Raw genomic sequence first — 19,490 nt, forward strand, 5'->3', positions numbered from 1 at the left:
CATTGATAAATGGATATTACTAATTGAACTAACTGAAAAATATTGGTCTAAAAATAAATGGGCTAAGACCCAAGATTCATAATTATATCCATGAAGGCATGGCTTTTGTAATATGGGCTTTTCTTCCTTTTGGGTCTCTGAACTCAAACGAGTCCACTATCAAAATTTGTTCGGAGTGGCTTTGATGAAATCTAAAATAAGACAGTTTCATGACAATGGCTTAACCATATATAAAATTTATTCACAATAGATGTTGCATTCGGTACCCAAAAGCTAAACATCCTGGATGTTTTTTTTTTTTTTGGGTTTTCCTTATTACAGACAGCTGCGTGATTAAATTGCATCAATCAGACAACATCTGAAGACCTAGAAATTGAACTCAACCTCTGGACATCAAAGCTCCAATAACCCCAGCAATAAGAGTGGTGGGATCCCCAAGCATAGCTGATATGACAAATTGCAGAGCCAAAGCAGCCATCTCACAACATTTCTTCACCTTGCCTTTACTCCTTTTATGAGGGGTTTGAAGTGTATTTTTCAAGCTTGGAATTCCAGTGTCCAATTTCCTAGTGCCCTTACCACTTTTAAAGTATAGTTCATGCCAATTCTCCATTAACATTTCCCTAACACAGGCAACATGTAAATTATAGTTTTTGCAAGCAGACCGGTAACTCCAACTCCTCCCTTTACGCCCACATCTATGACATGGTGCACTTACCTTCCTATGCAGATAGAGTTTCACTTCACCATCATCTAAAACCATTGGTAGCTTTGCACAACATGGATGAAGGTCAAATCCACATGATTTGCAATGATAAACGAAGCCGGTTACATCCTTTTCGCAAGCGTTGCAGTAACGAGGGGAGACACCGGGTGGCCTTGAGAGGAACTGAAAGGAACATTTTGTGTAGAAGGGGTGAGAGATTGAAAGAGATGGCATCGCACAGTGCATGTGGAGATCAAAATCGCAGAAGGAGCATCGATAACGTGAGCCTATTCCAACTTCTTTGCAGCCATCACACTTGAACGGAACTTCAGTGTACTCAAGTTTGAGTATGTGTTGGGGGTGGCTGAAATGGGAAATCTCATTGTATTTCATGGTTTTTTTTCTTTTGTGGCCTCTAAAGAAACAACCCAAATGGTGATTTATAATGGTTAAAGGGCGACCTTTGTGTTCTGATAAAAAGAGATAAAAAAAGCTATTGAGATTCTGGAAACTATGGTTAGCTTTCAGATTAGAGTCATGTAGTTTTGGCTTGAAACTGAAGCAAAGTTGAGATTCTGGAAACTATGGTTAGCTTTCAGATTAGAGTCATGTAGTTTTGGCTTGAAACTGAAGCAAAGTAGGGAATTATGCTTGAAGATGGTGGTGATGGTGGTGATGGTGGTAATGGTGGTAATGGTGGTAAGTGATTGTACATAGGGATCCTGATATCAAGAAGGGAAAGAGCAGACATAAGGCATTTTTAGAAATGTCCCACAGAAGAATACGAATTTTCACTTTATGTGATCCACTTAAATAAAGTGAACTGAAATGGTTACAAAAATCATTCATGTGTCAAAGATCAAGATCACAACTACTATTAATTTATCATCTTTGAAACAAGCCAATTCTTCAGCTGAATGGAAACCTGGCTAGCTGTACTCTCTCTTCATTGGAACTTTCTTCTTTTTTTTTTTTTCCTTTAAGTCTAAAAGGTTTTTAGCTTAACCTGAAGATGCAATTAATAGGAGTATATTAGGTAAACAACTAATGAAGGGATTAAGGGGAAGATCTATCTAGAGGGATCAAATACTTGGTGAAAATCTAATGAGGGAATAAGAATTTTAGCATCTTAAAAAGATGATTTTAAGATATAAGCAACATTATCAAGGCAGTATTGTGGTATTTTAATCTCTTTCTCAGACATGGGTATAGCATCCAACAGCATTGCGTGAAAGAAACCTGGGAATGTTTCCCTCCCAAGTTGTAAACTACTATTAATACAAGTAAAGCAGTTATTGGTTTTTTTTTTTCATTTTTAAGGATACAGATCGAATAGGATACCATCGATTGGTCATAAAATCTAATGCTAGAATAGAAATAGAATCATAACTCTTGGTATTCAATTCTGTTTGAACTCAAGATGTGGAAGATGATTTAGAGAATAATCTTCCTTCTCCATTCCATTTTTATCTTACTAGTAAGGATGACATATGAGAACAAATCCCAGTCCATAGGTTGTTTTTCCTTATCATAATCTCCAAAATTCTTTCAGATGATATGATATTTTACTCCTTAGCTTATAATAAAAGGATTTATATATCAATTTATATGATTGCATCTTCAACCTGAGTGCCATAAGTTCTATGATTGGCATCTGTCTCCATACTGATGTGGCATGTGATTAAATGGAATTTATTCTTGGTTTAATTAATAAATCAAAGTACTATTATTGCTTAAAAGGCAATTCAAGAGATAAGAAAAAAGCAGCTTGGTTAAGATAATGATATTAAGTTGAGAATTAACTACAATTCTTAATTGCTTTCACTATCTTTTCTGCTATGGGAGTATTAAGTTCTCAGAAACTTTATTCTTTACTGCTGTTAGGCGCTTAGGCTATTGCCAAAAAAAACCCAACTCTTGGACGACACAGCAATTTATTGATAACTAATTAAAATGCTATCAGTTCATCTGGAAATGGCAATAGGACTATCGCTCTGCCACTTGCAGCACTTGGCTGCACCAGCTATGTCCTGGTCATAGTCCTGCTCGATCACCTTAGGTCATAGTCAGAGAGACAGAGACATATGAAGGTTACAGACGGCTTGAGTCACCAATTGGAATTCAAAGGCCTTTGAGTTAAATCTTTTAGAGCAATTCATTGTGTTTGAAAGTTCATATTTACCGTTAGAATGTGGAATTGGGTGATGAAGATTCTATGCCATCCTGGTCAACGACCAATGGCGCTGAGTATAGAAGAAAAAGATTATCAGATAATAATGTCATGGTAGTTTCTTCTTTCTCTCTATTGATTTGGTTTCTTTTGAAACAAAAATGAAAAACATCTGGAATATTCGAACAACTGCTAGGGTTAGTGAAATAATAGTCCACATTCAGCTACTGCAGTACTGTACTTGCTACAATGGAGAAAGGGGACCATGAATTTGATGCTTTCTTTTGCTTTATCCACAGGTAAAGGTGTAATCGAGCTGAGTCGAATCGAATAGTGAGAAGTTTGAGCTCGACTCACAACTCGGAGTTCGAGCTCGACTCACAACTCGAAGTTCGATACTAGGTTCGAGCTCGATCGAGTTTTATTTTTTAAGCTCGAGTTCGATTCGTGATCGAATTCGAGCTACTCAAGCTCGCTCGATTAAGCTCGATTAATATATAAAAATAAGCTCGATTTGTATACTCGACAAGAGTTTGATTATTTATGCTTGAACTCGGACTCGAAATATTTTATTAATTAAAATAATAAAAATATATTTAAATATAAAAATTCGATTAGGCTCGCGAGCTACTCGAGTCAGATATAAGAATACTCGAATTCGGCTCGATCGATAAGTCGAGTTACTCGAGCTCGAGCTCGACTCGATAATAATCGAACTGAATTCGAGTTTTCTTCGAATCGAACCCGAGTAGCTTGCGAATACTAATGTATCATTTACACCCCTATCCACAGACTTTCTAAAACAGATCCCTCCCTTTTTTTTCTTGCTGGAACTGGGTCATGGGTGCAGAATTTTCCTTGATGTAATCGAATCGAAATGAATTGATATAATTAAAAATTTAAATTTAAACTCGATTTAAAATTTATTATTTAAAATTTGATTGATCAAATTTTAATTTTTTAAATTTAAATTCGATTTGAAACAAAAATTAAGTTATTTAAATTCGTTTAATTAAATTCATTAATAAAAATGACTTTAATTTTTATATTCAAATTTTGGTTATATATTCGAATTTGAGTTCGAATTGATATATATATATATATATAAATAAAATAATAATTTTTTAATTGAAATAATAAAAATATATTAAAATTTTAAATTTTGATTAGATTCATAAATTATTTGAACTGAACATTAAAACATCTGTATTGGATTTATTAATAAATTGAACTATTCAAATTTAAGTTCAACTCGACAATAATTGAATCAAATTTAAATTTAATTTAAATCGTACTCGAATAACTTACAAGTATTAATATATCATTTACATTCTTACTTTTTCATACCCTTTTTTCTTCTGTTTTTTAAAGCATAATTCATCATATTATCATTTACTATTGAGAGATAAATCACATTTGGAGCTTATGGGAACACACCGAGAGTCAATACATATATGTTAGATATTACTTGAGTCCAAAAGTTTAAACTATTAGGTTCTTCGATCTTTTATGTATATATAAAACATCTTATTCAAAGCTCATACATACATGTTAGAAATCACTTGAGTCCAAAAGCTTAAGCTATTAGGTTATTAGGTTCTTTATGCATATATAAGACATTTCATTCAGATTTCCTTATAATGTGAGATGATGTGTGATTCTTTACTCACATGTGAACCATATCCCAATAATCTTTCCCGTTCATTTGTGAGTTTTAATCAAGTCTCACATCGGCTCCCCTATACGAACAAGTCCTATTAACACCTTCTTTAGGCCAAGCAACCCCACATCTCTAGTGCGTTTTTTGGGCTTCCCAACAATCTCCCCCGTTCGCATCTCAACAATCTTCTACGTTCACTTGTGAGTTTTGATCAAGTCTTACCTTGGCTCCTTCATGCGAATAATCCCTGTGCAAGTAAGTCTTATTAACACCTCCTTTGGGTCAGATAATCTCACATCTCTAGTGCACTTTTGAGGCTAGGCCAAAGCACTCAACCTTGACACCTAGGTTGTTCCAGTACTCCCTCTAGCTAACACTTCAGGTTGACTCAATATATCATCCACTTAAGTGTTTCACTTCTGCATATTATCATATGCTTGCTATATCCAAGTCGAACATTTTAAATATCGACATTCGAGTACATGAAGTTGATTAACGTGACCAACCTCTGATCTGTCAATAATCTCTTTTCAAGTCAAACCTTTTAAATACCGACGTTTGAACACATGGAGTTGATGGATGCGACTAACCTCTAATCTGTCAACAATCTCTCTCCAATTAGTGTATCTCCTCTTAAGTCAAACTTTTTAAATACCCCAGTAGTGTATCTCCCCCCACGTCAAACTTTTTAAATACCGAAGTTCGAACACATATAGTTGATGGACATGGTCAACCTCCGATATTCCAACAGTATTTCACTCAGCAACACTACTAAAACTCAAATCCGTAATATTGGCTTTAATATCACTTGTTAGAGAGATAAATCACAACATAAAAGCACACCAAAAAGCTCATATATACATATTAAATATCACTTGAGCCCAAAAAGTTTAAGCTATTAGGTTTATGGGTCTTTCATACATATATAAGATATCTCATTCAAATTTTCTAATGATATGAGATTTTTTACTCACATGTGAATCATATCCTGATAATCTTTCCCCTTCACTTATGAATTCTGATTAAGTCTCACATCGTCTATTTCATGCGAGTAAGTCCTATAAATATCTCCTTTAAGCCAGGCAACCTCACATTTTTAGTGCGCTTTTTAGGTTAAGCCACAGCACTTAACCTTACCATCTAGGTTATTTCAGTGCTCCCTTAAACTTACACTTCAAGTTGATTTAACACATCGTCTACTTAGATGTTTCGTTACTATATTTATCATATACTCGTTACATTTAAGTTGAACATTTTAAATTTCAAGATTCGAATACATAAAGTTAATAGACACGATGAACCTCCTATCTGGCAACACTTACTACTAATATATTTCTAGTTTTTTGTTTTTTTTTTTTTGCCAATTAGTATTTGGTAGTTTGAAAGCTTTTGAATGTGATTAAAACGTCACAGTATTGCTCTTTTTTGTTATTATTATTATTTTGAAATAGTGGTTTATTAAATACAATAAAAAATTAACGTTTCTCCGTTTTCCTCTGTTTTTAATGGCAAACCAAATCCTTAAACCCCATGTCCCTCCCAAAACCCCAAAACCACTACTTTCCGTATATTCCTTCTCCACCACCTCTTCTCCTCAGTCCGATCGACCCGATTCAATCTCCACCGTCACTTCCATCCTCACCTACCACCGCTCCAAATCCCGCTGGTCCACCTTCCTCGCTCTTTTCCCCTCCGGTTTCACCCCCTTCCAATTTTCCCAAATTGCCCTCCAACTCAAAGACAATCCCCACTTTGCCCTCCGATTCTTCCTCTTCACCGAACAAAAATCCCTCTGCAACCACAATCTCTCCTGCTATTCGACCATAATTCACATCCTCTCTCGTGGCCGCCTCAAAACCGTCGCAATTCGGACCCCAGGTATTGAAAACGAGCCCACCCATTTGAAACTGTTTGAATTGTTAGTCAAAACTTATAATGAGTGTGGTTCTGCCCCTTTTGTTATTGATTTGTTAGTGAAATCTTGTATGCAAATGAAAAAACTTGAGGGGTCTATTGAGATTGTTAGAATGTTGATGTCTAGAGGGATTAGCCCTCAGGTTAGTACGTGTACTGCTTTGATTTGGGAGGTTTCGAAATGCCGAGGAGCAACTAAGGGATATGAGGTTTATAAAGAGGTTTTTGGAGTAGGGAATGGTGAGAGAGAAAGTAATGTGAAAAGGGTTTTAAAAGTACGGAAAAATTTGCATACTTTTGATGCTTTGATGCTGTGTTTTTATCGTGAAGGCTTGTTGGAGAAAGTGGAAGAGGTTTGGAGTGAAATGGAGAGCTTGGGGTGTTTTCCGAATGGTTATAGTTATAGTGTTTTGATGGCAGCTTTCTGTGAGGAGGGGAAGGTTGGAGAAGCAGAAGAGTTATGGGAGGAAATGAGAGTTAAGGGATTGGAGCCTGATATTGTGGCTTATAATACTATGATTGATGGATTGTGTAAAAGTGGAGATATTGTAAGAGCTGAGCAGTTGTTTAGAGAAATGGGATTGAATGGAATAGAGGCTACTTGTGTTACTTATGAGAATCTTATTAATGGATATTGTAAAGTTGCGGATATTGATTCGGCAATGTTGATATATACAGATATGTGTAGGGAGCAGGGTTTAATTGTTGAAGTGTTGATTAGAGGACTTTGTGATAAAGGTATGGTACTTGAAGCTTCGGAGATAATGAAGGCAGTGAGGAAACTTGGTGTTTGTCCGATGGGGAAGAGTTATGAGCTTTTAATAAAAGGTTTGTGCATGGAGGGAAAGATGGAAGAAGCATTAAAGCTTCAAGCTGACATGGTGGGGAAAGGTTTAAGCCGAATCTGGAGATATATGATGCTTTTATTGAAGGTTATTTGAGTCTACGAAATGAGGCAATGGTAACAATGTTGAGAAAGGAGGTTTTAGAAACTCAAAAAAGGCAGGAGGACAATTAGATGTCTATTGTTTTACAAGTGGATGAGACCTGTTTACTAGTGGTAATTGCCATCACTAGCTTGAATGCTGATGGTAAGTTGTTCTTGAGATTAACATCTTATTTGTGCTTTTTGGAGCATGATAGTGATTGTCTAAGCTGTATTGAGTTTCATTTTGGATAATGCAGGTCAATTTTTGCGGTGGATGCATTAGAAATTTCGATCCCATGTAAAGGCTGATATCTTCTTTTTGCAAAAAGGTATAGTCAACTTTGATGATGGCCCTCTGTTGGTAATAAAACAATACAATTTGATACAAGTTGTTTGTTAAATTCTTAGCAATGTGATCGATAATATGGAGACAGATCTGAGCTGCTATTAAAACTTACAAACTGCATTTAAGTAATAAAACTGACAATTTAAGTGTGCTGTCTACATATAAATTCATGGTTGTGAGAGTGAGGTCGTGACGCTTGAGTTTGAATTTCTAGTAGTTTTATGACTTTATCATTGATGCTGAGCTTTGCTCATTATAGCTAGAAATATAGAAATCTAAGCTCTCGTTTTGATTCTAAAATTTTATCAGATTAATTTGTGACAATCGCGAATGAAAGTGCAAAAGAAAGAGCTCAAGTTGGAAGGTGGCACAGTCCTAGAGCGATGGAGCTCCAGGGAATCAAATTATTCATTTATTGGTGCTAGTTTCATCTCTCTTTTTCCTTTGATTACCATTATCTTTGAAATTTATTTATGTACAAATAGATCTTCTGTGTTTTTATAGCTCTATTACATTCATCATGTTTCTCCTGCATAATTGCTTGCACCGTTTATCTATCAAAATAAATACTGCACTACTCAAGGTTTTTCCCCCTTCATGTGTTTAGATTTATCCACTGTAGTTTTATTTCATCAAATCAGGAAAATCTCTACTTCTATTCAACAGAAAGAAATCTGTTTGAGATCTTTAATTTAAACCTAACGAAATGTCACTTGATAAGAAAAATGGTGTCTTTTCTTGGCATTCCATAGGCTCTGTTTCCAAGTATATTTCCGATGATGCTCAAAACCTCCTGACATGTTTCTGTCAAGTGGTTGCATGTCTCTTGGTGCCCGGGGAAGACAGGAGAAGGATGGAAACAAGGTGCTTCAGACAAGCAAAAAGCACCCCACATGGATTTTTTTTCATTTTATTATTTAATTTAATGTTTCACAAACCGTATGCCTTGCTCATGTATTTGAACTTTAGACCTGTTAAATGTCACATCTAAATACATAAACCAACTTAATTAAAACCAATAAACTGCAAGTTTCATCTTTTTGTTCGGATAACTTATCAAAACATCTTCTCCACTTTTGGAACATTTTCTTGTTGCATTCAAGAAGTTGAATTTAATTTATTTTTACAATTCAAAAAATAAATATAAAATAAACAAAACTTTTCAAAGATTGATGTAATTACCATTAAGGCATTAGCCTATTATATTTGGTGTTAGTTGAACTTTGAATGTTATCCTATATTTTGTGCTTATCTCAATCTATTACCATTGGTTACATGAAAAAAAGGTAGAAAGAAGGTACAAACAATGTCTTAAATCCCTCTTAATATTTAGGAATGAATAATAGAACAATGAAAGAATCAGTAGGAAATGCATTAGAGCAGGGGATTTGAAAGCCGAAATTAATGTCTTCAATTCCAAGTATAATCCCCATTGAATTCATAGAAGTAGAAGAGTGACAACCAAATTGAATAGACAAAATCAAGCATTCATGCTTCATCAGAGTACATAAATGAGCATAACAAAACAAATGACTCATTACTCTCTACCCGCTGCCATTTGTTCTCCCTCTCTTTCTATCTTATCCATAAAAAAACCAGATGCGGTGCTTGTCATCCCCACATGGCAAGCACATGAGAATTGAGATCGGCTTTGTATCAAATGCATGGTCGCAGCATTCCAACATGGACCTCGTCGGTGGAACAAAGAGAAAACACCAAACCTAACCCAAGTCAACTCAACCCCAAAGCCGCACCATAGCCAAACCAACATCGGTTAATTCGACATTGTTACAATGGAGCCGTACGATATAAAGAACCCTTCGTCCAAGAAGTCCAACGTCTCGGCATTTATGAGCCTTCTCTACCATTGCCGAAACCTCTCCCCTCTCTCTCTCTCTCTCTCTCTCTCTCCTTCTCTCTCTCTTTCGGACATTAACTCTCTCTTGTATGTTTCCCATTAATTTCACCGGACCTAAATCTACTACCGTCACTTCCCCGTTGATCTCTCTATCCAATCTTACACGTGTACCACTGTTTTTCCAGCAATGATTTCTCTTTCTTTTTTTTTCCCTTTTATCTTCTATTAAACCTCTCCGGTGACAGCAGTGCCTCGGGATCCCCGCACCTGAGGCGGCTTGAAGAGAAAGCCGCCACGCCCGAAGCCGCTGATCTTAAAAACATGGGACTTGCCATTGACTTACTCCTCCTCGACGAGCCGCCTCCGCTATTTCCGGAAAATCGAACACTTGATTCCGACAGTGGGAAAAACCCTCTTCGTCGAAAAAACGGTGAACCTTTCATCCCTCTGTAATTCCTAAAAGAGAAAACCCTCGGTTTCATCATTAACGATCCAAACGGTGACGCCCTTTTGCTCCAAAACCCATTCCCTCCTCTCCTATACCTCCAAGGCGACGCCGTGTTGGGCTCCGTTACCATCCTCTCCGCCGCTAAACTCCTCTCGAAACCAAACGAATACGACCTTTTCAACACAAAATTAAACCTTTCCTCACAATTATCATTCCCATTCGCTCTTCTCGGTGATGGCTCTTCGGTTATTTCCGTTATGGTGTTATTTGGAAGAGACTGCAGAGGAGTTTCCCTTAGGGAATCCATAGTGCTGTTGAACATAAGATTGTCATCAAGGCTAGGACGGATTCTGGCTGCCATTAACGGAGTAAAAAGAGAGTCTGTAGCGAAAACTCCAGCTCTACAAAGAGGGCAATTAGCGTGTGATTTCAACCAAACGTCGATGCAATCCACGTGAAAGGCATGGGAACAAACGGGGAGTGTTCGGACGTATTCATTGTCTTCGAACTCTAACAAACAAACGGCACAGTCTTTGGGGCTGTTGTTGGGTTTTGTTTTTGAAGTGTAGAGGGAAAGAGGCAGGGATTTGATGGCAGACTCATCGAGGCCATAAGGGGAAAGAGGAAGTTCGAAGGGATCAGAGGGTGGAAGAGAGTCGAGGTCGGTGGTGGTAGATGGGAGGTAACGACGGCGGCGGCTACGAAAGCGGAAGAAGTGGAGTAGACGGAGAATTGGAGGGACCAGCCTCTTGGAGATGAGACGTGAATATGTAACGATTAAAAATGCTGCACCAACTACCACAACCATGGCGATCAACGTTGGGCTGAAATCAACTGGAAGCTTTGAAGGAGGAGGTGATGAGGATGATGATGTTGATGTAGATGACGATGACGATGAAGACGGTGGCAGTGATGACGAGGGAGATGGGGAGGGTGTCGGGGATGGAGATGGGGCCCGGGTGGTGAACCCCATGATCTGCCGATGGAGTTGAGTCGCAGAGTGGTGCTAAGGTGATGTTTTTAGAAATGGAGTCAAGTTCTTAGGGAGATTTAATGTTGGAGGGTTGACTGTTTTGTCTGGTCTGACCCAACGACTTGTCGATGGGGGATGGCGCGTAGACGACACGTCGACATTGGTGAATTTTAGGCCGTCAGGAGGTTTTGTTCTCCGCGGGTGAGCACATCTTGCAATCGGATTTCCCTGTTTTCTCTTCTTGAAACGTAAGGAACTCTTTCGACGTGGGTCCGCGCGTGATTAAGTTAAATTGTCTTAACGTTACGTGGCTTGTGATCATTGGGGGATTTGAGATTAAGAGACTGTTTTGTACCGTAAGGAATTTACTCCATAAATCAGAAAAAATGATAGGAAGAAGATTCGATGTGGTGACCCACCTGGTGAGGATCTTCCAAGAAATGGAAGACAGACTAACACATGAGCACCCTTTCATACAAACTTAGCGGCCGGCAATTTTAGGAAGACATAGAAAGTTGAGAGTGGACCGTCCCTGTTGGATTTAATTATGGGTGTTATTTTATCGTATAAAATATTAAAATTTTATAAATTTATATTGATATAAAATATAAAATATATTTTTAATTTTATTAAATTTATATATAATTATCATTAAAATTTTAAATTATATTATTATTATTATTATTATTATATATTTTTATTATTTTAATATTATATTATTGTATTACTTTCTAAATTATCATACCTAAATGCTATCTGATGTCTATCCCTTTGAAAAATAACTTATGGTGGTAATTTTAATATATTTTAACTTTGCTTTCTCTGGCGACTATGATTAATAAATTGATTAATCACACAATTATTGTGGAAAATGATTTCATTGCAATTATTTACAAGGTTTTTCCAAGGCAAGTAAAAAAAAATTATTTTATTTTTAACCATTAAATTTTTTTAATTTTGTAAGTGAATATACATAATTATTATGTATTTATTTAATAACTAAATAATTATTTTTTAAAATAAAGTTTAAACAGATACGCATTAATTTTTTTTAAAATATTAATCAGTGCCATTCATTAAATGTAAAAATTTTTCCTTGGTCAAAAAAAAAAATGTAAGAAACCTTTCTAAAAACAACATTTTAATTAATTTTAATTAATGTTTATAGACACCTATAAATCTAATTTTAAACTTATTTAAAGTTTCAAAACTTTGTAAGTTATTGCGATTTTCCTAATGTTTCCAATGACGTACGCATTTGATTTCTTGGGTTTAAATATTGTTGAAAGTCATGGTTTAATGGTTCATGGTCAAACTAAAGTTTTTGACTTTAAAAACATAATAAAAATCATGAACCCAAAAGCAACACAGATTCTTAATTAATGGTATTTGGTAATTTGATTATCTTAATATTCTTTGGTATAGTGAAAAATCTGAGTGAATTTCAATGAGATTTTTTTCTCATTTCATCAAATGAAAAAAAAAAATATAAATAAATATTATCTTTTTAACAAGGATTTGAAAGTAGGATGATCACTTTAACAAACGGGCTTGGATTATTGGCTGAAAACAAAACAAAAAGGCTTGGAATCCGGTCGAGATAAAAGACTTGGGCTGGGCGGTCCGGAGATAAAGTGTAGGCTTGGTCCAGTCCCATGGTCTATGGAGTCCACCGGCAATACTGTATTATTATTATTATTATTATTTTGTGGATTGGTCTTGTTTCTTGCAAGAACACAGCATCAATTCAGAAAATTTAATGTCACTAAAGTAGTTTAATCATTAATGATTCAAGACCAGTGAATTAGTTGCCTATAAAAAAAATAAAAAAAATTATTTGATATATTGATGGTAAAATTTTTAATTTTATAAATGAGATTAAGATGATAACACGTAACATTTTTTTAAATTAATTTTTTTAAATATATAAAGAATATATATTATTATATTAATTTCGTTTGTAAAGTTAAAAGTTTTTTTTATTAATATATTTAATAACTTCATAAAATAAAAATTTTAATAACATCATTTATAAAATATAATAATATTATGAATTCAAATTTTAATTCAATTAATTCATATAATTTTGTTAAATTTTATTATTAAATTTAAAATTCAAATTTGAAACTCAATTTTTTTTATCTTAAATGCGATATTCTTTATAAAAAAGCTTAAATATTAAAGTGACAACTCCAAAGCATCAACTGCCTCCTTATTTGGTGAGCAGCATTTATTTTCCTCATCTATCAGACATTCAATCCCAATGACAGCACCTTTTGCCTATGGTTGGCCCAATAGTTAAAAGGTTGCAGTTCCTGTCATGTTACATACTTACTATAATAATCTAAATTAAACACCAAAATAATACTTATATCTTTTGATTAATCAGCCATGAACATGCAAAAAAGTCTTGGTAGGTTCATCGATCTTGAACTAATTTACTTCACAACACATTAATTTTGGAAACTAATCGAGAGGAGAAAACAATTAGAATTATAGGGTTTGTGGGTTTGTTTTCTCCTGTAAGTAACTGACAAAAGAAAACAGAGAGAAGACTAACATTAGTAATTCACAGTTTCACACCAACCTGTCATCCACCATCATAAATAAGTCCAACTCCAACCCATTGCCTGGGGCATCATGTCTTCAGATGTCTCTCCCAGGCTCACGTTGAATTTATTGCAGCAGCTCAACTAACTCTCCCACTACCTCTCTCTCTCTCTGTCTGCCAAAGCTTATCACATCTCACAGGATTCAACATAAATTCAGTTCTTGGTGCCAACACTTTTGCAAAACTTAGCTTATTTGTAAAATACATAGAAATTCTGTCAATATTGTTTGCATTAAGGTGATCAGTGATCATAATGTTGGACACATATACTGTGAAGGTTGAAGAATCAAGGCCTGCAACTGAGAAAAAGCCGTCTGCCGGGCCTGTTTATAGGTGCATTTATGCTAAAGATGGTCTCTTGGATTTGCCTGATGGAATGCATTCTCCGTGGGAGTTCTTTAGGTGAGCTAAAAAGATCGATTGTTCGTATCATTTTCTTTTGTGATTTATTTTGTTTCTTTTTTTTTTCTCCTTTCTTTGCCTTTAATTCTAATAATCGTCTAGTTGGACATGTATCACTTTCATTCTTCTTTGCCTGGCATGTTTGTTGGATAATTATACTTTTATAGTTGGGATTTGGTGCCCAACAGCCCAAAATGAAAAACATCATAGTATTACTATTATATTGCTTGCACAATGCCGGTTATTAGAGAAAACATTGATTTGTTTGTGAAAAAATAATTATTTTAATTGGCCCATGCAGGTTTCGAACCTGCGACCTTCGCGTTATTAGCACGACGCTCTAACCAACTGAGCTAATAGGCCAGATATTTTTTATTTTAAAATTTAAATATAAAATTTTAATTCCAAAGTACTATTGTTTTTTCAGGGATTCGGTTAAAAGGAACGCAAATAACCGAATGCTGGGTCGTCGAGAAACCACAGATTCCAAGGTACGCCGCATTCAGTCCATCTCCTATAAAAGATTTATTGGCGCAGGATGAAAGAAATGAAACATGCAACGTGCTTACGAAATAACTTAGGTTTCATTTGAATTTGAATAGACGGTGAGGTTAATTACAATAAAATTAAAAATAATAATAATTATTATTATAATTATGATTAAATAAATTTTAATAAAATTAATATTTAAATTTAATTACACCACACTTATAATATAATGAAATTCAAATTGACACTTAATACTCATAATTGCAAGTATTACTTTGTTTTGGTGCCCTGGTTAGTTTCAGGATTAATCAGAGTTCCATTTGTCAGCTAATGAAACTTATCACACGGTCCATTAGATTAATTTTAAATTAAATTATCTAAAATTAAATTAACTAAATTATTTTATTTTATTTTTATTAATCAAATCTTATTTATGAATTTTAAAAATTAATTGATTAAATTTAATTCGATCAATTTAGTTAATTTTTTTGATTTATCGAATAATAAATGTATTTAAATTAAATTAAATTTTTAATTTTTAATTTTTCATATTTTAAACAAATTAAATAAAATTATTCAATAAAATATTTAAATGGTAAAGTATTATCTTAAAAACTCTAACAAATTATGAAATTAAGTTATCCATCTTATATATATTTTATTTTATATTTATGTCATATTATATTTCAACTAAATTTTTAGTTAATTCAATTTGAAAATCGAATTAACTGAAAATTGATTTTTTTTTTAAATTATTTTTGTTAACTGATTGAAATTAATTCGGTGACCGATTGATAACCAAATTAAATAGGTTTGTTTGGTTAATTCTGTTAAAACCAAATTATATGTACCCCTAATCAAGCATTCCATGTTACGGATAAGGACATGTTAACAGGGAAATTGAGGTTTCCTTATCGGCTTAAAGTTATTTGATAACATGGGTCAGTTTCCTTGTAAGATATATTAAAATGCATGATTTCATTTGGTTTTGCAGCAAGCTGGTCCTTATGTATGGATCACATACCAGGAGGCTTATGATACCTCTCTTAGAATTGGTTCTGCCATGAGGAGCCGCGGTGTCAATCCTGTAAGCCTGCAGTTAATTAGTTAAAACACAAACAGTCATTCCTATATAACTACATACAATAATCTGAAGATTAACCAAACATTTGCGGTCATGTTTTTAGGGAAACCGATGTGGTATATATGGGTCCAATTGTCCAGAATGGATTATTGCTATGGAGGTATGTCTTGTATCTATTCTTTTCCAGTTAAATGACTTATGTTCCATGTAATAACCACTTGTTGAATTGCTCTACTTCTTCTAATTGTACAGCCACTATCACAATTTTACAAACTTATATTATGTAATTTGTTTGTGTTCCCTCTTTTACAGGCTTGTAACAGTCAAGCTATAACATATGTACCACTGTACGATACTCTTGGTAAGACATCTTCTCTTTTTGCACCGCATTTTGAGGTGTGATGATTAGTAATAAACTGGGAGCATTACAGTTACATGTCCAGTCTTCATTTCATTAGAAGTGATAAATTCATCTGGTTTTAATTTGTGACAGGTGCTAATGCAGTGGAGTTCATCATTAACCATGCTGAAGTTTCAATAGCCTTTGTTCAAGAGAACAAGCTCCCTGCTGTACGTTCTTAGTTAATGTTCTATCAAATTTGTGCACTCCAATTGCAGGAAATAGGTCTTTTAGCAGCATTTAATGATAGCTTTATTCACAATATATTTGTGATCATGTGCAGATTGTATCATGCCTTCCAGCATGTTCTGCTTACTTAAAAAGTGAGTGGAAATTCCATTAGGTGTTTTGAAATTAAGATCATTTATTTTCTACAGTACTTGCTTAAAAATTAAAGAATTTATCTTCTTTCCTCAGCTATTGTCAGCCTTGCAAATGTTTCTAGCACACAGAAGAAGGAAGCTGAACGACTTGGGGTATCTCTCTTTTCTTGGAAAGAGTTCTCTGAGCTGGTAAGATGTTGATATTATCAGGATCAAAACGATGTTTTACTGGTGAATTGGACCGATTTTACAAAAATTTCGCCTGCTCTCTGATGTTCCACAGGGTTCTTTGGAATGTGAACTTCCTCCAAAACAGAAGACTGATATCTGCACAATAATGTATACTAGTGGAACAACAGGAGAACCAAAAGGAGTCGTTCTTACAAACAGGGCAATCATGACAGAAGTGTTGTCCATAGATCAATTAATAGACATTACAGACAGAGCGGTGAGAAAGCAAACCTAAATAAATCTTGTTAGGGACAAACATGCATGGTAAAAAAGAAAAGTTAATGCATAAAAGTAAAACAAACAAAATTTGTGCATGACATAGAAAGTAAAATTGAATGAAATGGCTCAATTCTTCCAAGAATAGAAAGGATAATTATGCTTGGCAGAACCATCCATCTTTCTAGGATCCAAGTCTGTCAGCTAATCTTGGTCATATTGTTCAATTTATATAGACTTTAGGCCATAAAATGTTGTCAATGGCTTTCTGATATTCTTTCTTTCTTCTTTTTTTTTTCCTCATTGAGCCTGAAAATAATTTCCATTTTGGTTACATAATTTTGCATTATCAGTGTTCGGAAGAAGATACATATTTCTCCTTCCTTCCTCTGGCTCATGTATATGATCAGATGATGGAGACCTATTTCATCAAAAAAGGTTCCTCAATAGGATTTTGGCGAGGGGTAAGATTGACATCATCTTAATCTGTACAATTTTCCATTGTCTTTTTCTTTCTTAAGTATAAAGGCATCTAATCCAGATCTCCTACTTTACTTGCAGGATGTCCGGTTTTTAATGGAAGATGTTCAGGAACTAAAGCCAACTGCATTTTGTGCGGTTCCAAGAGTTTATGACCGCATATACACTGGTACATATAGACAATTATCTATAACAATATGTAACTTGATATTGTTGATATCAGTTGTTCTAAGCAATATCCTTGAAACTTGTTCTTGAAGGTATTGTTAACAAAATTTCGTCTGGTGGTCTACTTCGGAAGAAATTGTTCCAGTATGGCTATAACTAGTAAGTTATATGGTAAACCCTTTTGTTGGATTAACTCGAGTGTTAGTCTACTGTCCAACTAATGGAAAAGCTATGAACAGCAAATTAGGAAATATGGAGATTGGATTCCCACAAGACAAAGCAGCCCCTCTCTTGGACAAATTGGTCTTTGACAAGGTTTTCATCCACACCTCTTCTCCATTCTGATTAAGATTCCTGCTTTACTTGCTAAAAAAAGGTTAATTCTTGTAGGTAAGACAAGCATTGGGAGGCAAAGTTCGTATGATGTTTTCTGGTGCAGCACCGTTGCCTAGGCACGTAGAAGAATTTTTGCGGGTCTCTTGCTGCTCTAATTTGTCACAAGGATATGGTAATAAGTGTTCTTCTCTTTTATTTTTCTTGTACTTCCAATAACTCATACTATTATGTTTCATTTTTCAAATAACAATTACCAAGTATTCTTCTCTGTGCTAATTTCTTGCGAGTTTTTAACATTATAGGTTTGACTGAGAGCTGTGGTGGGTGTTTTACTTCCCTTGCCAACGTAATGTCTATGATTGGAACTGTTGGAGTTCCCATGACAACCATTGAAGCAAGGCTTGAGTCAGTGCCAGAGATGGGATATCATGCACTTTCCAGTGTGCCACGTGGAGAAATATGCCTGAGGGGAAACACCTTGTTCTCAGGTTACTACAAGAGACAAGATCTAACTGATGAAGTTATTGTTGATGGGTGGTTTCATACAGGTACAAATACAAACATTCCAATTTGCATCAAAGTTACAATATGTAGAGACAAATTTTCCTGAATATCTACCTGTATTTACCTCCTCTTTCTAACTTGTTTAAGAATCATCAGATGAATGGGAGAAAAACTGTAAAATTCCTTGTAAGTCTTACTGATTAGACATGTTGAGATTGTTATAGGTGACATTGGCGAATTACAATCGGATGGATCAATGAAAATCATTGACAGGAAAAAGAATATATTCAAGCTTTCTCAAGGTGAATACGTTGCTGTGGAGAATGTTGAGAACACATACTCCCGTTGCCCTCTTGTAGCATCGGTATGTTTCTGTATATTGCACAAGTGGATTTGCTGCAGACTAGAGCATCTCATTTCTATATATGTCTTTCAATATATGAGTTCCCATTAATAGGATTTACCTCTATTCGAATATTGCCCTAAACATGAGTTTCTTGAACTTTCCGATGGTCAGATCTGGGTTTATGGGAACAGTTTTGAGTCATTTCTTGTGGCCGTGGTAGTCCCTGAAAGAAAGGCACTAGAGGATTGGGCAATACAACACAATGAAGCTATTGATTTCAAATCATTGTGTGAAAACCCCAAGGCAAGGAAGTACATTTTAGACGAGCTAAACAGCACTGGTCAGAAGCATCAAGTATGTAGACAAATGTCAGACATTTTCTTCATGCTAGCTCTGCATTTTAAATTTTCTCAACTGACGCAAAATCCATATATTTCCACAGCTTAGAGGCTTTGAGTTGTTAAAAGCAGTGCACTTGGAACCAAATCCCTTTGACATGGAAAGGGACTTGGTAACCCCAACATTTAAACTAAAGAGGCCACAACTGCTCAAATACTACAAGGTATGCTTTTCTATCCCTTTTTCTATAATCCTGCAAAGCACAAATAATTGTTGGGACCTCATAAAAGAACAGAATACAGTTAATGGTAAAATGTGAAAATTATATTATTCCCATGGGCTTGATGGTATGCCAACATCATCTGCAGGATCAAATTGATCAACTGTACAGTGAAGCAAAGAGGCCAAAGGTGTAAGAGCAGTTCTGAGAGCAAGAACCTCGTATTCAGCTTGTGCCATTTACCAGTAGTTGCTGAAACTTGTTTCTGTTTGTTTCAAAATCTTAATGAAAGAAAATTGATCTCCTTTAGTGTTGGTACATAAATAAAAGGTTCTTCT

The 19,490-nt window shown here is 35.0% G+C and overlaps 3 protein-coding genes, 1 non-coding gene and 1 pseudogene across 5 annotated transcripts; 2 read left to right on the forward strand and 3 right to left on the reverse strand.

Moving 5' to 3' along the window:
* Window positions 1-205: 205 nt before the first annotated feature.
* LOC111298779 (uncharacterized) lies at window positions 206-1,157 on the reverse strand. Its single transcript, XM_022893504.2, has one exon. The coding sequence runs from the start codon at window positions 1,097-1,099 to the stop codon at window positions 380-382; it is 720 nt and encodes a 239-aa protein (XP_022749239.1). The 5' UTR covers window positions 1,100-1,157; the 3' UTR covers window positions 206-379.
* Window positions 1,158-5,997: 4,840 nt separating this feature from the next.
* Window positions 5,998-8,317, forward strand: LOC111298183 (pentatricopeptide repeat-containing protein At2g15980-like; annotated as a pseudogene). The gene is made up of 3 exons (XR_016328828.1): window positions 5,998-7,541; window positions 7,636-7,707; window positions 8,034-8,317. The product of XR_016328828.1 is annotated as a pentatricopeptide repeat-containing protein At2g15980-like (transcript).
* A 1,310-nt stretch (window positions 8,318-9,627) lies between these two features.
* LOC111298185 (RING-H2 finger protein ATL65-like) lies at window positions 9,628-11,147 on the reverse strand. Its single transcript, XM_022892922.2, has one exon. The coding sequence runs from the start codon at window positions 11,001-11,003 to the stop codon at window positions 9,798-9,800; it is 1,206 nt and encodes a 401-aa protein (XP_022748657.2). The 5' UTR covers window positions 11,004-11,147; the 3' UTR covers window positions 9,628-9,797.
* A 2,488-nt stretch (window positions 11,148-13,635) lies between these two features.
* LOC111298430 (putative CoA ligase CCL6) lies at window positions 13,636-19,490 on the forward strand. The gene is made up of 19 exons (XM_089745650.1): window positions 13,636-14,016; window positions 14,444-14,507; window positions 15,500-15,592; window positions 15,693-15,749; window positions 15,902-15,950; window positions 16,083-16,159; window positions 16,273-16,312; window positions 16,407-16,501; window positions 16,596-16,760; window positions 17,113-17,223; window positions 17,321-17,408; window positions 17,500-17,566; window positions 17,647-17,722; window positions 17,798-17,915; window positions 18,046-18,291; window positions 18,472-18,611; window positions 18,765-18,947; window positions 19,036-19,155; window positions 19,301-19,490. Exons 1-19 carry the CDS (start codon window positions 13,868-13,870, stop codon window positions 19,346-19,348), a joined length of 1,986 nt encoding a protein of 661 aa, XP_089601776.1. The 5' UTR covers window positions 13,636-13,867; the 3' UTR covers window positions 19,349-19,490.
* Window positions 14,306-14,379, reverse strand: TRNAI-AAU (transfer RNA isoleucine (anticodon AAU)). The gene has a single exon. It is a non-coding gene; the product is annotated as a tRNA-Ile (tRNA).

Source organism: Durio zibethinus, chromosome 16 (genome assembly GCF_047325235.1).
Source record: "Durio zibethinus cultivar Kanyao isolate XHJ-2024 chromosome 16, ASM4732523v1, whole genome shotgun sequence".
Taxonomy (NCBI): Eukaryota; Viridiplantae; Streptophyta; class Magnoliopsida; order Malvales; family Malvaceae; genus Durio; species Durio zibethinus.

What these genes read in the sequence shown, in the direction of transcription:
- LOC111298779 (XM_022893504.2), bottom strand. Translation starts at nt 1,099, where the DNA reads ATGAAATACAATGAGATTTCCCATTTCAGCCACCCCCAACACATACTC.
- LOC111298185 (XM_022892922.2), bottom strand. Translation starts at nt 11,003, where the DNA reads ATGGGGTTCACCACCCGGGCCCCATCTCCATCCCCGACACCCTCCCCA.
- LOC111298430 (XM_089745650.1), top strand. Translation starts at nt 13,868, where the DNA reads ATGTTGGACACATATACTGTGAAGGTTGAAGAATCAAGGCCTGCAACT. An exon ending in GCACTGGTCAGAAGCATCAA is followed by an intron (nt 18,948 to 19,035) that starts GTATGTAGACAA and finishes ATATTTCCACAG; the next exon opens with CTTAGAGGCTTTGAGTTGTT. An exon ending in AACTGCTCAAATACTACAAG is followed by an intron (nt 19,156 to 19,300) that starts GTATGCTTTTCT and finishes CATCATCTGCAG; the next exon opens with GATCAAATTGATCAACTGTA.